At 47.9% G+C, this 15596-nt stretch overlaps 1 protein-coding gene across 1 annotated transcript in view; it reads right to left on the bottom strand.

Annotated features, from left to right (window-relative positions):
* The window catches only part of CACNA1I (calcium voltage-gated channel subunit alpha1 I), a 164080-nt gene that overhangs the window by 24278 nt on the left and 124206 nt on the right, over positions 1–15596 (bottom strand). The window contains exons 10-22 of the mRNA XM_074168446.1: positions 12532–12683; positions 11708–11893; positions 10906–11023; positions 10260–10415; positions 9730–9820; positions 8042–8244; positions 6442–6858; positions 5430–5530; positions 4270–4393; positions 3266–3334; positions 2133–2317; positions 1674–1800; positions 441–566 (exon numbers count right to left, since the gene is read on the bottom strand). Coding sequence (XP_074024547.1) covers positions 441–566; positions 1674–1800; positions 2133–2317; positions 3266–3334; positions 4270–4393; positions 5430–5530; positions 6442–6858; positions 8042–8244; positions 9730–9820; positions 10260–10415; positions 10906–11023; positions 11708–11893; positions 12532–12683 — 2055 coding nt within the window. The remainder of the gene's footprint in view (positions 1–440; positions 567–1673; positions 1801–2132; positions 2318–3265; positions 3335–4269; positions 4394–5429; positions 5531–6441; positions 6859–8041; positions 8245–9729; positions 9821–10259; positions 10416–10905; positions 11024–11707; positions 11894–12531; positions 12684–15596) is intronic.

Here is a 15596-nt window from a genome sequence, read left to right as displayed (position 1 = left end):
TGGAGCAGGTGCATCTGGCAGGCTGGGAAAAAAAATCGTGGGTTTACGCCGTAACACACAGAGCATTGAAATACTCTTCCTGCCTGTGTCTCTGCACACATCAAAATCTGGTCCTTCCCCCATGGAGGAGAGGGAGGAGGAGACAGGAAGCCATGTGCAGCCAGGCCCACCACAGGAGAGAGGTTGTGAAGAACATCTGCTTCGCGGCAGGAAGAAAATCAAGCTCTCTGCTGCCACCACTTTTCTTTCCCCTGCTTCTTAATACCAACCCACTAGTGACACAGCTTCTGCATGGATACCCATGCCAAATCACCACCCCTCCCGGCCCAGGGACCAGGCTTTTCAAGCACTGCATTTGTGCCACAGGAAGGGGTATGGATAGGAGGAGACAAACCCTCTGCTGGATTCCCATCACAGACAGGAGCTGTGGGCCCACTCACCTGTCCCAGGTTGTCGAAGTTATACTTGTGGTGCACCCACTTGTAGTTGGCAGCCATGCAGTCAGATCGGTTGGTGATGTTCCTGATGTCGACTCCCAGGCAGTGGTAGAACTTGCCCTTGAAGAGCTGCAGGAGGGGAGTGACCCCATCAGCCTCTTTCCCCACAGGGTTCCCCTTGCTCCCTGTGATGTGCAAAAGCTCTCAAGATGGTGGGTGGGCTGCAGGGCTGCAAGCCATGTGGAGCATGACAGGTAGGGAGGACCACCAACATGATGCAGAGCACAGGCTCGGACATTGCTAAGGAGTCAGGGCCACCCTTGTAAACGCACATCTGGCTTTTCAGCCTCCTCCATTGTCCCAGGCCAGTAGTGACTGTAAGCTCTTACAATCTGACAGCCTCTAGGGCAGCCTTTTTGGGTGCAATTAGAGCCACTGGCCCAAAAGGACAAAAAAATCTTCTACTCAATCCCCAAGAGTAATCTCCCTTTCCTGCTTCCCAGTTACTGAGAAAGCTGATGGGAAAAGAAGATCTCATCTGAGGGTAAAAAACCAGAAAAAACATCTCCTGCTTCTCAGATTTTTTTTTTCACAAAGCTGTGCTGCACTGCTGTGGCTCTTCTGCCCAGGGCTCCTTTCCCCATATGGAACGTACTGGATTGTGCATTTGTACAGATGCATCAGTGCAGACTAAGTATAGCGCATTCCCTGAGATGGAAGTAACGCCCACGCCCTTGCTCCTCTGCAATGCAACAGCTAAAAATAAAGAGGATTAAATAAAAAAATAAGAGAAGGTTTTGGGTGGATTTAGGACTTGGAGTGAGGGGGAGAAACAGAGCTGACTGGAAGCAGGGTTCAGGCACTGAGCTGCTTGCCCTTGTGGTGTGACATGGATGTGCCCAGCAAGCCCTATGCTATGCCAGCCCTGGGCTCTGCCTATTGTGCTGACCCAAACCCTGACCCAACTCTTGCCAGGTGTGAGCGTTAACTCCTGTCTCGCACATCCAATCCAGCAGTGCCTGCACTCGCCGAGCACATGGCTGTCCTTGCCAAAGGCTGTGGAGACACTACGGTAGGAACCAGCTCATGGAAGAGGGCAGGTGCAGAAAATTTCCTGGCTTGCCTGTCCCTCCTGGTCTGCTTGGTTCCCTGTGCCCATTGTAGCACCCGGGGGTACAGGTGCCCATGGTAGGGGTGGGGGCACCGGGGCTGTTTAACGGGTGGTAACAACCTTACCTGCACACCCAGGATACCAAAGATGATGAAGAAAGCGCAGCAGATGAGGACAATGTTTCCTATGGGCTTGAGAGAAGAAATGAGCGTCTCCACCACCAGCTTCAGGCCAGGGGCTCGGCTGATGACTCTGGAAGGGAAGGAAGGAGAGGGGTGGCAGAGGGACAGGGCAGGGATGTTTGGCCTAAGCTAAGGATTTTCAGCAGTCGTGGACCCCTCTCTCTCCCTGTGCAGTGACCCATCAGTGGGGATCACTCTCTTGTGGCCAAAAAGCCTCTTCTGTCCCATGGGTTGGTTGTCTGATGAGGTACCTCCAGCCACATGGCTAAGGGGAACCTCCCTGTGGCTTATGACTTGTCAAAAACCACACTTTGCCTGGCACAGTGGGATCTGACTCTGGGACCCTTCCTGGGGGGAAGCAGTGGGAAGAGGGGGCTGTGCAGGGCTTGGTGGGGCTCTAACCGGAGGGGACGTAAGGTGCGCAGCAGCCGGAGGACTCGCAGCACCCCCAGGATTTTGGCGCCGCCAGCAGAGGCCACCGAGACCACGATGTCAATGAGAGACACAAAGACCAAGAAGCCATCCAAGATGTTCCAGCTGCTGCGGAGATAAGCCTGATCCCCAAAATACAGGCCTAAAGAGACCACCTGCAAGAGAGGAGAGAGGGTTAAATGGCTCCTCTCCATGTTGCCTGGCAGAGGACAGCTGTGGAGAGAGGGGAAAGATAGGGAACAGTTATCAACTCCACGTAACACTGAAGTGTCATCTTGTCATCTTTTTCTTTCACCTGGAAGTCTACGAAGGAAAATATCTTTGGGGAAACTGGTGGCACATAATCCAGAAATAACAAGGCCATAGTGACTTCTCACCTTTCTGCTGCCTCCCTGAGCAAGAGGACACTGTAGGGAACACACAGGAATACTTTCCCTGCCATCTCACAGACCTGAGTCAAGTTTCCCAGTCCAGACATCACCTGGGAGGTAAAATTGAGCACCAAAACCCATACTTTGGCTCCTAAGGGAGTGGTTTGATTCTGAGCAGTTCTCAATACCAGCAGGTGCTACAGACATTGCTAGTCTTGGGGAGAGCTGAACACTCTGCAAATCGTGGCTGTAATTTAGGCATGAATTTTAGAAGGTTTAAGTTCAGTTTTGAGACTGTCTTTACCCAGTTTTGGGACTCCTTCCCCATCACAAGAGGGGAGGAACAAGATTTCCCTATTGTTGCAAAGTACTTAGACACTTCCTGAATAATTATCTCAACTAAGAGCATGTTATTAATATTGTTGTTATTTCCCCATTCTTGCTCCAGGAGAAAGGGAATGGACATCTGACATCATTACAAAATCCATACCTGAAGGCTAGCTATTCCTCCCAGATACTAAGATCCATCTGGATTTAAAGCCTAGGATAAGCATCCCCTCCGTGTCTGACAAGGGGACTCAACCCCAGGCAGTGTCTGCCTTTACCAAGGTAGAAGGAGGGACTGACACACTGAAAAGGTGAAGAGATTTTAGATGGGTGCTGAGCAAACATGAACCATGTTGTTCTTGACACTGGGAAAAGGCTCTGAGCTGTTCATCTCCAGTAACTTACCTTCAGTGTCATCTCAGCTACAAAAATTGCTGTGAAAATGTAGTTGGACACAGTGAGAAAGATTCTCTCCTAGAAAAAAAACAGAGAAAGGCATTAAATGTATCTTGACTTCTTCTTGTTATCCTGTCAGGCCCCTCTGATGAACTTTATATCTTTTGACTTCCTGTGAAGGGTCTGAAAGCTGGGGAAATCAGAGAGGTGGCCTTGGCAAGGGTCAGCGCCAGGCAGCTTTCAGCTCATACGCCTTGGCTCAGGCCTGTGCCACAGCTGGGACAGGATCCTATTCAACTCTGCAAGAGCACAGCTGATGGGATTTGCAACACATTCTGCAAATCTGGTTTCAAGGCACTCCCTGCCCTGTTCTGCCAGTCTTGCTCAGTCCTGACCTGCTGTGCTGACCTGGGACTCTTTCATGAAGGGCCGCTGAGCACTGACCACTGGATTGTATGTAAATGCAGTAGGGTCAGCTAAGGCAGATGTGCAGAAAAAGCCATTTCACTTGCCAGCTTGAGCCATCTCCAAGACAGCTCAAAAGCAGCATACATGAATGACTTAAAACCAGGCTGGATGGGGCTTTGAGCAACCTGGTCTAGCGGGAGGGGTCCCTGCCCATGGCAGGGGGTTGGAAGTAGATGATCTTTAAGGTCCCTTCCAACCCAAATCATTCTATGATGCCATGCCATTCCTACAGAATGGAAATTATGTCTTTTAGTTCCCAGGCCCTGTCCCTTTTGCTTGTCATCTCTTAACTGCAGGTGTCTGGAGGACTCTCTTACTTTTCAAGAGGGAGAAAACTATGATTACTGTATTATAAAGTGGGTTGCCACATTATAAGACCCTGCAGGGGAAGCACACTATGTGAATACTTGGGCATTTGAATAGATGAGTGGGAGTTGGTGTTTAATGCTGAAGTTCTTCCAGAGGTCATACCGGTGTCAGGAATACTTACAAATCTCTGTCAGAGAGGTTTTGCTGAAAAGCAGGTGGGAGGAAATGGTGCTCACCGTGCTTCTGTGTTCAATCTGCGGTCTCTCCAGGGCAATGGTGATGCAGTTCAGGAAGATGAAGGCCAGCACAACGTAGTCAAAGAGTTTGTGAGCAATGATGGTTTGGCAGAGGAGGCGAAACCTGCAAGAAAGTTCCAGTAAGCACTGGAGTCCAGTAATCCTTGGGCAGAGCAAGATTAGGAGCTGTGAGGATAGAGAATTGAGAGGTCTGGCCAAAACTGAGCTCTGACATAGCAGCTTTCCTATCACTGATACTAATGACCCTTGCCATGGCAATATTCCAGGGTGGCCCATGGTCACACAGGGAGCCTGGAACAGAGCAAGGAGCTGAATCTTCATCCATTACCCCAGTGCCAGAGTGGTTTCCTAATCATTATGGCTCTATGCTCCTCTCTTGCCCTGTAGTGACTTTCAGCTTTCCTCCCAAACTCATACTTTGTACCACCCTAGGGCAATTAGGAGAGGCAGGTAGGTTGGCAGTCATGGGGACCACACTCCTGTCTGCTCTGAAAGACATGCTGCCTGTTAGCACAGGTGTCACATGCAGCAAAGAGCTGTCCCTCATGAACTGTATTGAAACCCCCTTCTTTTCAAGAGGCAACACACATGGGTGAGAATACTGTTGGCTGGGGTACATGGAGATTTTCTCCTAGCGGGAAGACCCCCTTAGCAGGAAGGATTTATCCCAAATTTCTTTTCAGGCAAGAATAATTCTAACTTTGCCCTAAAAGGTGTGATATGACTGCTGATAAGTTGGTACTGGGACTGAGAATGAAATGAAGAGACTGTTCTGGTACCAGGGGAGAAAATATCAGTATTATGGAGTCGTTAATAATACATTCCTTCTCCTTTTTGGGTTAATGTTAGTATTCCCTGCCTTGCTTTGCTATAAATATTTATGATTACACAAAAGAAAATAGGATGCTCCAAAGGGAGGGAAAATCACAATAGCTATTTAGGATTCTCATCCTTCCCTTTCATCTCCAGAATCAAGGAAGAGAAATTTTGTTTGGCAGTGGAAGGGGAGACGGCGGAGACGAAACACATTCCCAGCTGCTAAGTTTAAAGTTACAACCTAACATGCAGCTCAGGGACGCAGCACAGCAACAGAATCTGCCCCATCTTCTCAACCCTCTCATGTCAAAAACTACACGAACCTGTTTTGTGGAGAGAAGAGATATATGGACCAGTCTTCCCGTAGCTCACACCAGTCTGGCTTATAGACTTCCATCATCTTCCGGATGCGAAAGCACAGGCTCTGGAAGGACACAGCAGAAACAAGTGCCACCAGCTACTTTCCCACTTATCTGAGAGAGGCGTTCTTCCTTTCACATCTTACCCCAAAACACCACTACCTGCAGTTCACCAGGTGTACTACCTGTCTTTCTTTAAGCCTCCAAACAAGGAAACAGGCTCAAAGAGCAGCAAGCTACTGAAAAGGAGGTAGGAGTTGCTTTGCTAGGGCCTGGTTTCCTCCCCAGATCATTACAAAAACTGCTGGTGCCTTCCTAGAGCAGGATGTTGCCCATGATGCCTTCTCAGAGCTGTTGGAGTGGCTCTGTTACATGAGGTCAGTGTTTCCTCTCTACTTCAGCTAGATGAAAGGACAGGAGGGCCTTGTGTTGGCACTTGAGCTTGGAAATAGTTTAATTTCATACAGCATATATGTCTGTTCAAATTTCTACTGACCCTGCCTCTACTTTTTCCACCCTTTGATCTGCTCACAGATTGGGCATTGCGGTCTCCCAGGCTGGCACCGCAAAACTTCCTTGCCTTGTCACTTGTGCTTGTGCTTCTTGCTCTGATCTGTGGAAGTCCCCTGTGGAAAGCTATGGCTGCTCACACAGCCTGACCTTTCCTAGTCTGCAGAGATCACTTGCTGCACTCGTCTGAAATAACAGCCCCCGGATAACCATGCACATGCCTCACATCTGCCTTCCTCCCACCATCCACCTGTACGACTGCTTTGCAGGCAGCCTAACAATGTGGTTTGAGCTTGTCTGGGCCTAGAAGGTCCCATCTGTGTCCAACATTGTCCCCCAGCTGTACTTAAAGCACCTTTGCAAGCTCTTCCATCCACATGGCAGGGAGACTGAAACTTGATGATGGATTTGGGGTTTCCCACAGCACTGTGGTGTGTAACCCCAGTGTTCTGCACCAAGTACTCACATAATCTATCTCTTCATCATCCTCTCCCCGTTCCTTGCGGTTGTTCATCTTTGGGAAGATCTCCTTGGCAATACTGGGCATTTTACCGTTACAGTCTTGATGCTCACTGGCCCCAGACACTGCTCCCAGCTTACGGGTCACTCTGTGGCCGGGTGGGACCGAGGCCAACTCCATCAGGTCACAGGAGCCTTTGTTGTCCAGGGAAAGAGTCCGGCGATGATGAAACACCCTTCTCTCCCCATCCGACTCCCCATCTGCTGCCCTGTGCCTCTCCCCAGACAGGAGGGATTCATGCTCGGCAGAGGGAGGTTTGTGCTTCAGGCTGTGTCCCCGGGCCAGGCTGTTCCAGCTGGAACGACGGCTCCCCCAGGCCCCGCTGCGGCCCCAGGCACCGTAGTGGGAACTGCGGGAGCTGGACTGTAAGAGAGTGGGATGGGGACTCAGTGACTCTGGGCACAAGGAAGGAGCACGCGATCCTGTTTCGGATCACAGACTTCTCCCTGGGCCCCTAAGGCAGGTTGCCATTTTTCAGCCGTTGAGGAAGTTGCATGTTGGGAATATAGCAGCTATCTCTGTAAATCTGACAATAAATTGATAATGAGTTAGAAAGAGTGTTGGCTGTGATTACTTTATAGCACCATCTGTGTGCAAAGCAGTTACGGGGAAGGTAAATGATAAAGCCAAAGGCCAGGTGCCTGATGTTGTTACTTACACCAGCACAAAGCAAGAATAAAGCTCTCAAAAAATCTGATTGGCAGCTTTTTACATTGCCCTGGGGTAAAGGATAACACAAGGTACAGGGTGATGGATAATCTGACACACCATCTTTGAGTACAGTCTTAGTAAAAGGAAGAAATGAGAGAAAGAGGCTTGTTGGTTACAGTCTATTCCAACCACATCAGCAACTCATCATGTAGTATGTGGCTGCCAGCTCTCCCTGTTTAGAAGTAAAAGGGGCATGAACCTTTTTAGCACCAAAGCACCCGCCCAGAGCTGTGTGTGTCAGTGGGTAGAAAGCCCAGAAGATGATGTTACAAAGTGGACAGGTCTGAGATGCATTGGCTGGACAGCCAGCAGTGCTTAGGGAAGTGCTAAGGGGCAGCAGGATCTGCTATGGGGAGCTCCAAGTCAAGATTTCTCTCTTCATTGTTACAAAATCTTCCAGAAAACCCAACTGTTATGGGACTTGGCAGCTGTGGCATCAGCCAGATATTCCTATGCTCTTAACTTAGGGCATCATTTTGTGTCCTGTGCTCTAGGAAAACAATGAAAGGGCAAGAGGACAAAACATATTTCACTCTAAGAGGCAGACTCCATCTCCTTGGTGTTCCCTCTCTCCCACTAGAAGAATATAATAGAGTTGAATCCCACACTCAATGGAATATAGATCAATAACCCGGAAATAGATGTCAATAATCCGGAAATTTAGATAAATGGTATGAACTGACCTGGCTTCCTAAAGACAGGCAACGTGCTTGTGTTAGAAGCCTACAGCAGCAGCGCAATCCTCCACAGCAATACCCAGATGATGGCAGAAAGACAACAGAGTGCTTAGACTTCAAAAGAAAGGTACAACAAACATTTCTACTCACTCACTCACCAAGGACCGCTGGTCATAGGTCGTTCTCCCCAGGGACATCACACTGCTCTTCCGGGAGCCAACAGGAACACGCATCTGATCAGGCTGCAGGGAGTTCCTTGAAGAGTTGGTGACCCCCCCAGCAGCCACTGGTGGGTTGGAAGAGGGCAAGGATGGGTCCAAGTGTCCATTAGGTGTCACAGGAATTGCACAGAGCTTGGGATCTGGGTGGAACAATGTAGAAAAAAGAAGAAAGACAAAAGGAGAACGTGGGTTCCTCACTATACAGTGACTGTTTCAATGTCTAGGCTGGTTAGCATGTTAGCAGCAGCTAACAGCTGTTTACCATCAATCAATGTGAATTCCTTCTGATTTAGGCTGTTGTGGCAAAAGCAGTGCAAGCTGGGAAGACTTTGAAGTATTCTCCTCAGTCCCAAAAACTGAGGGCAGCTCTCCTTGGGGCCACCAGACGAGCAGAGAGCTGGTCAGGCAGACTCAGGCTGACAGGCAGAGCAAGAAGCTGATCCCTGGCAGCAAAGGGGAGGAGAGTGCGCTTCTGCATGCCAAGAAAAGACACCTGCATCTTCAGGTCTGAACAAATACCACTGACTAAATAGTCAGATTGGCTATTTAAAGCAGTTAGACTGAGACACTGGGGAAGAGATTAAGATGTGAGGAGACCCACTGCCATCCATGTATTGCGGTCACCTTTAAATTCCTGCAATCATACTCTTCATCCTAGTCTATCCTACTACACTGGGCCTTTTCAAATGACTGATCATTGACCTTGAAGATCCAGGACACCTTTGAAGGGTATGTTAGGTGCTGTGGACAACCATCAGCATTTGTCGAGATGGATGGAAAGGATAGGGTACTGGATTTTAACACCTGAGAGGACTGGAGCAATCATTACTATTTCTTTACCTATTGCATAATGAAGGTCACATATCCTCACCTCACACAGCATCACAGCCGTGAGTACACCAAGAGGCTCTGTAACCTCTTCCCCATCTGCCCTCCTAGGGATTTGGCTGCCTACATTCAAGGTAAGCTCTGATACGGTGCACCCCTGACTTTGAGGGGTGGAGACCTTACCCAGCAGTTTGTAGGCAGCCTGCTCCAACGGTTAATTATCTTTCCTTAAAAATATGTGGCTTTTTTTCAGTCTGAATTTGTCTAGCTTCTGCTTCCAACCTTTACAATCTCATTATGTTTTTTTCTGCTCAATTAAAGAGCCATCTACCATCAGAAATGTCTCCTTATGGTCGGCACTCACAGAGTGTGTGATCAAGTCACTTCTCTGGTTTCTCTAAGCTTCATTAGCCTCTCGCTATGAGGCAAGACTTCCAGATTTGTCCGAGTCCTTTTTAACATGTTGGTATCCCCTACACAAATGTGGGTCCCAGATTTGGATATGACATTCCTGAAATGGTTGATGCCCCTAAAGCTAAAGCAGAGACAGTCTCACTTCTCAGTCCTAGTTGCCGTTCTGTAGGTCATTCAAGAACTGCTCTCCTTAGCTATCACATTCCTCAGGATGCCAACACGGCTCTATTTTTCAACAGATAACACCACAAACAAGCATAAGTTCAAAATGAAAACTGGTAAGTTCTTGGAGATGGGATTGAATTTTCTGCAGAACCTGCTTTCAAACTTCTCACTAAACAGCAATAGGAGATAAGCACATGAGGCTGTTTGAGCTACTGTACCTGAGCCTTCCTGGACCTCTTGGAACTGATCTAACTCCTCCATGTTTGATGAACTCTGATCTTCATCTGAGTATGATCGGTTGGCATCACCCTGGAACACACAAATTTAGAAGTTGGGAATTCATAAACAGAAAAGACCATTTGTTCTTGTCTTTCATTGCTGAAGAACTGTAAAATCCTCCTTGGAAGCCAGGGTTTACTCACTGGAAAGAGTCTTGTGTGACCTGGGATGACTGCTGTACTGTACTCTTGCTTTTGGAGGGGCAAAGGACTTACCCTAGCAGGGTAGGTTCTGTTGCACAGGATGGAAATTTTGATCTCCCTTCCAGAGGGCCTGTCTCATTCCTTGCAGAGATTAACATTGTCATTTAAAATTTTTTTCTAATGAAGCCCACCCTGAACTTAACAAGGCAAATGACAGAGATATGATACTTTGGGAATCCTCCACTCCCATACCCTCAAAGTCTCTCAAATGTCCCCTTTTAAGCACCTCTATTCCTCCTCCTGATGAAGCTTTGGTGGCAACTCACCTCAGCCTGGAATCCCTCCACGAGAATGGCCACCAGCAGATTGAAGAGCACGTAATTGCCAAACGTCATGAGAGCCACGAAGTAGAGGGATGCCCATGGTGAGGTGGAGGCCATGCCATTATAGAGCACAACATTCCAGTCCTCCTGGGTTAGGATCTGCAACCAGGAGCAGACGCCTCATAAACATGAAGGAAGGACAAGAAGGGGATTCTCAGAAAAGGACAGTGAAAGGATACACATCAGGGGCACATCAGGCCTCTTAACTTCCCGTAACCACACATCAACTGCCCACTGTCACTGTCCAGCTGTGGTACTGCCCTGATAATGTTAGCTGAGAAGAAGAAACAAGAGCAACCAAGAGGACAGTCATGTGCTGAGGTGATGGTGTTAAACACGAGAGTTGCCACAACAGGAGTGTCCTTTGCAAACTGACTCATTGGAAGGAAGGAGCACTCCTGTCTAAGAGATACATCAGCCATTTGGTTACAACACACAATTATTCTTCCTCCAAACATCACATGCTGGAGCCTTTTGCATGGCCTTCTGAGCTGTCAGGAGCGAATGCAATACTCCACAATGAGAAAATGCACCTCCTGATCCTCTTCATTTTTCCCTGGCCCACCCGTAGAGAGTAAAGTGGGCTCACCTGGAAGACAGTGACGATGGCCCACAGCAAGGAGTCAAAATTCTTCCGGTCGGGAACTGTATCTCCTGTGTCTGTCCTGAGGCTGAACTTGCAACCAAAGATGTGCATTCCCAGGATGCTGTTGGGGCAAGAAGCGGAGGTGGTGTCAAATATAAATATCTCTGTCACCTCAATGAGCTCATCACAGTCATTCTCTTTTCCTCCCAACAATCTAATGTAACACCACAGGAGCGAGGGATAGAACAACACAGTCAGACCACTGGGACCTATCCATGAAGAAGGAGCTATGTATTGCACCCCTATAGCTCACCAAAAAACCTTGCTTTCCATCTGTACTGCCTCAGAGCTCATGTATTCCCTCCAACCTGTCTTTCAGATCTGCTCTTTCCATCATTGTTGTTTGCTCTCATTTTTCTTCATTTCCCTACTATTGTGTTCACAGGATGCACTGAGAAACTTTCTTGGTTGCTTCCTGACACCCTTCTGCCAGAGTCACCCTCTAGACTGAACTGTTTCTGCAGCCAGTGTTGATTAGCAAGAGACTTCATCTATCCTGCAATGGGACATTATGCTCAACGTGCGCATTTGGTGGCAGTATTTCTCCACCCCGTCCAGGCCAAATCTTCAGCTGCTGAACCCAATTTAGGGCAGCAGTAACCTCAGCCCTTATGAACAAATAGATGTTTGTCAGTGTTGCCTGAGCCTAGAGCAATGGGCAAGACAAGTCATGCAATCTTGCTCTGAAGTTGCTGTCATTCAGTGCCTCTCCAAAACAACGTGAGGCAAGTAACTGCCTCCTCACCTGAATATAAAGATGAAGAGCATGAGAAGCATGCAGAAGGTGGCTACGTTGTCCATAGTCTTCATCAGCACCACAAGCTGGCGGCGTAGCGCAGGCATGAAACGCACCAGCTTCAGCACCCGCAGGAGACGGAAAGTCCTCAGCACAGAGAGGCCCCCGTCTGACTGGCCGATGATCTCCCAGATGCTACAGCCCAGAGAGGCACAGGGAGTACAAGGGACAAAATGAAAGACGAGTGAACGAACAGGAGAGAGAGAGGAACAACAATGCTAATCCAAATTTTCACCTCTGCATTGGCAGCAACTATGAAGGGGTCAGAGAGAAAAATCTGTTTGAGTAAGATATAATTAGAAGTATATACTATAGGCTTATACTCATGTATAGAAAGCTGCATTTCTCCCTTAAGAACATGAACATAGCAACACTAAAGTGTTGCAGGAATGAGGAAAGGATTGCAGCATTAAATTCCAGCAAAGTAAGTTCTATCACACATTAAACCTTTGTAGCATTCTTAATTTGTGCATTTTTAAAATACTTCACAGCTAATATTTCTTGTTGACTTACAAGGCAATCGAAATTGCCTCCATTCTATAGAGGAGAGGATGGAGGAGCAGAAATGCTATGCAGCTTGCCTATGGTTGCCAGTTGTTGGGAAGAGACATCATGGTCTCCCAATCTTTGGCCTTGTGCATCAGCCCAGCTTCTCCTAGTATAGCTGCTAAATTCTTTTGGAAAAAGCACATGAAAACATGCAAGCTCTGTGGTACTCTTTTCTATGTGTATTTCAGGGGCCCCTGAAATTTGATCCCCAAGGCCCTTGTCACCTGATGATGACGATGATACTGTCAAAGATGTTGTAGGGGTTGCGGAGGTAATCAAAGAGACCAAAAGCAGCAAGTTTCAGGATCATCTCCAGGGCAAACATGCTTGTAAAGACAACGTTGCTGATCTCCAAGATGTTGGTCAATTCCTCTGGCTGGACAGAAGGCAAATTCAGAGAGTCAGAACTGAAAGAGCCCTGAAATTATGGGAAATAAAGTGCCGCCATTTCCAGGGGACAGGCTTTGTGGAGAGATTAGAGTGGAACTGGATAGAGCCACTTGCACTCCAATTCCTTTCGACGTTTACTACCTTCATCATAGATTACGTCCCTAATAAATTCTTTTACTAGAGGTGGTCAGGAGCCCCACAGCTATTCACACAGCCAAGGCTGATGAAGTGTCTCCCACATCCCATTCCAGATCATGGTCCCCCAGCTAAAGGATGCTTTACTTTGTGCTAATAACTTGGGTTTTTTTTGAAGCAGGACAAAAGTGGCTGATCTGTGGTCAACCTCTTTCTTCAAGGATTTCTTCCTCTGACGTTTCCATATGTAGCTGGCACAATTTTTTGCTGAAATTCTGAAAACATTTGAGTGATACGTAAGCAGTTTCCCATCTTCCTCTAAACCACACTGCAGTTCTCTGCCCCTTTCCCCTCTATTTTTTCCATTCCCCAGTTTTCTCTCCCCACCTCCACACCAAATCCTTGGTATGCATTGTTTTCTGGTCCTGCTCCAGCAGTCTTTTCTCACGCCTCTGTCCTCAGAGCGGTCTCAATAATTACCTGAGCGAATATCAGACTGGATAAATAAGACAACAGTGAGGAGGGGCACACTGCTAACACCTACCTGTAAGGGACAGGAAGGGCAGGACAAGGTGAGGAGAAGAGAAAAATGAACAGCAAGAAGAGAAACGCAGATGCACAAGGTGAAAACCTCCAGGGATGACACAAGATGACTGTGTTGAATGAAAAAAAGAAAAAAAAAAAGAAAAAAAAAAAGGCAATCTGACCCTGCTTGAGGCATTTCTTTTTTCTGTTGAAACTCTGGCACATCTTTCAGGCCGTGTGATACAGCCTTCTCCAACAGAAACCGATGTGTTTGTGCATATGAGAGAAAGTGTTTTAATGACTCTATCAGTGAAACAAGTCTGAGCAAATTAAATTACTCCTCCTTTTGTTTTCTGAACTAATGACTTTTTCTTCAGCGTGTGCAGCCTTGGAAACTTCTCTGACAAGGTCAAAAAAGGGTCTAGACTGTTTCCTCAGAAATGATGAAATGTTGCTTCACAGGGAGACAGAGGTTGCACTAATGTCATTGATGAGGGATGCCAGGATCTCGCCATCCCCTGTGAAACGCAGGCATTCCCTGCACTGAATTTGGTATGGACTCATCTGCCCAAAGCACCTCTCACCCAGGGACTAGGACTGCACTAGGCCAAACAGCAAGGGCTGATGTCTCGAACAAGGTCACATGCATGAGGGGTAACACATGCGCAAGCCTGCCCACGTTTGTACATACGCAGACACGCACATACATAGTCCAGGCAGATTACCATGGCAATGGCAAAGTACAAAATGTTCCCAAAGTGAGAGAAAAACTTCCTCTCGGTATAATGGGTTGCATCTTGAGGCCAGGGCTAGACAACACATGGCCTTCAGACCGCGTGAGGCTGCTAGGGCAATTCACCTGGCTGTAGCATGCTGCTGGCCATCACCTCCCCAAGCAGCAGCTGGTGGGGACCTGCTCCAGATGAAGGTGTGCCGCCTTCCCAAGTGGAGGGACAAGGCACAACAGCTCCAAGACACTTCTTCAAGGCTCCTCTGGCCCGAATTTCCATGTTTACCTTGGAGCAGGTATGTCACACCTCAGACAAGGTTACATTTTTGATGTTTAACCTACTGCACCACTGAGCCCCAGCTCCAAGCCTTCGAGGTGAGTCTGACCCAGGCTCTGTGGCAGCAGGCAATACTGCTCCCACTGTTTGGATACCTGTGCCAAAAAGGTAGCTGAAGACTCCCCTCTTCCTTCACGTTGGTCTGAGCTATGCGTGGCCACCAGGACGCCCTTTAAAGCACCACATAAAACGGAAGGGAACAAGAAAACTGCCAAAACCTGTTGTTCAGGGCAAGAGAGGACAGATACTCCTGGCACTGCGGAAATAAAAAAGTGAATCCCTGCAGGTCAGAGCCAATATTTTTACCATGAACTCAGTATTAGTGCGCACTAGGAAGTAAAGTCATAGTCTCTCCCTGAAGACTGCAAAATTGCTGTTTTTCTGAAGGGCAGCCTTTGTATTGGCTGTGCCTGTTACTTATTCAGCTAGTGGAAGGGGAAGTGAGGGTGGAATGCAGTTCTGGGTCTGACCCTTCCCCTGAAGCTGGGGGCTGCTTTAACCTCTGCTCTGGGACTCCCAGGGGCCCAGATCCTCCCAGGTGAGCAAATGGACTGGAAACTGCTCCTCCTATCTGTGGCTTCCCATGCCCTTTGCTAATTTCTTGCACTCCTTGTTGCAGATTTTTATTGAAATAGTCCATTTCTTTAAAATCTAAAAAGGGGAGATGGCTCAATTTCCATCCATAATTACATTTGAATAACAAAACCATCCTGAAAGTGAGGGGGAGAGGATGGGAGATAAGAGTGAAGAGAGAGAAAGAACAAGCAAGTGCACATGGAAAGGGAGAGATGAAGATCACTTCACGGAGAGCCAGGCAGTAATGACACTTGCCGAGAACATGAGGTCCATATGCTAAACAGAGATGCCAATTTCAGCCTGAATCAAATGATTATGTCAGTGAGAATGAGCAATGTATAAAAGCGACAGGCTATGATGGTGGATTACCCTCCTCTCTGCTGTCCACACGTTCTCTCTTGTGCTGTCGTAGGGAGCAATTGATGTTTGAAAAGCCACGCCTGCATCTCGCTTGTGGAAAAGGTCACCTGTTCCCCTGTCTCTCCTTCCCTCCCCGACATCTTTTTCTCTAGTCAAGCCTCCACCTGTTAATCTTTTTCTAATGGGCCATCAATCAGCCCCAGCAAAGCATCCTTCCTAGAGAGAGGGGCAGGAAA

This window comes from Numenius arquata, chromosome 2 (assembly GCF_964106895.1).
Source record: "Numenius arquata chromosome 2, bNumArq3.hap1.1, whole genome shotgun sequence".
In the NCBI taxonomy this organism is placed as follows: Eukaryota; Metazoa; Chordata; class Aves; order Charadriiformes; family Scolopacidae; genus Numenius; species Numenius arquata.
Note: the sequence above shows the minus strand (reverse complement) of the source record. Positions and strands in the feature narration are given on the sequence as shown.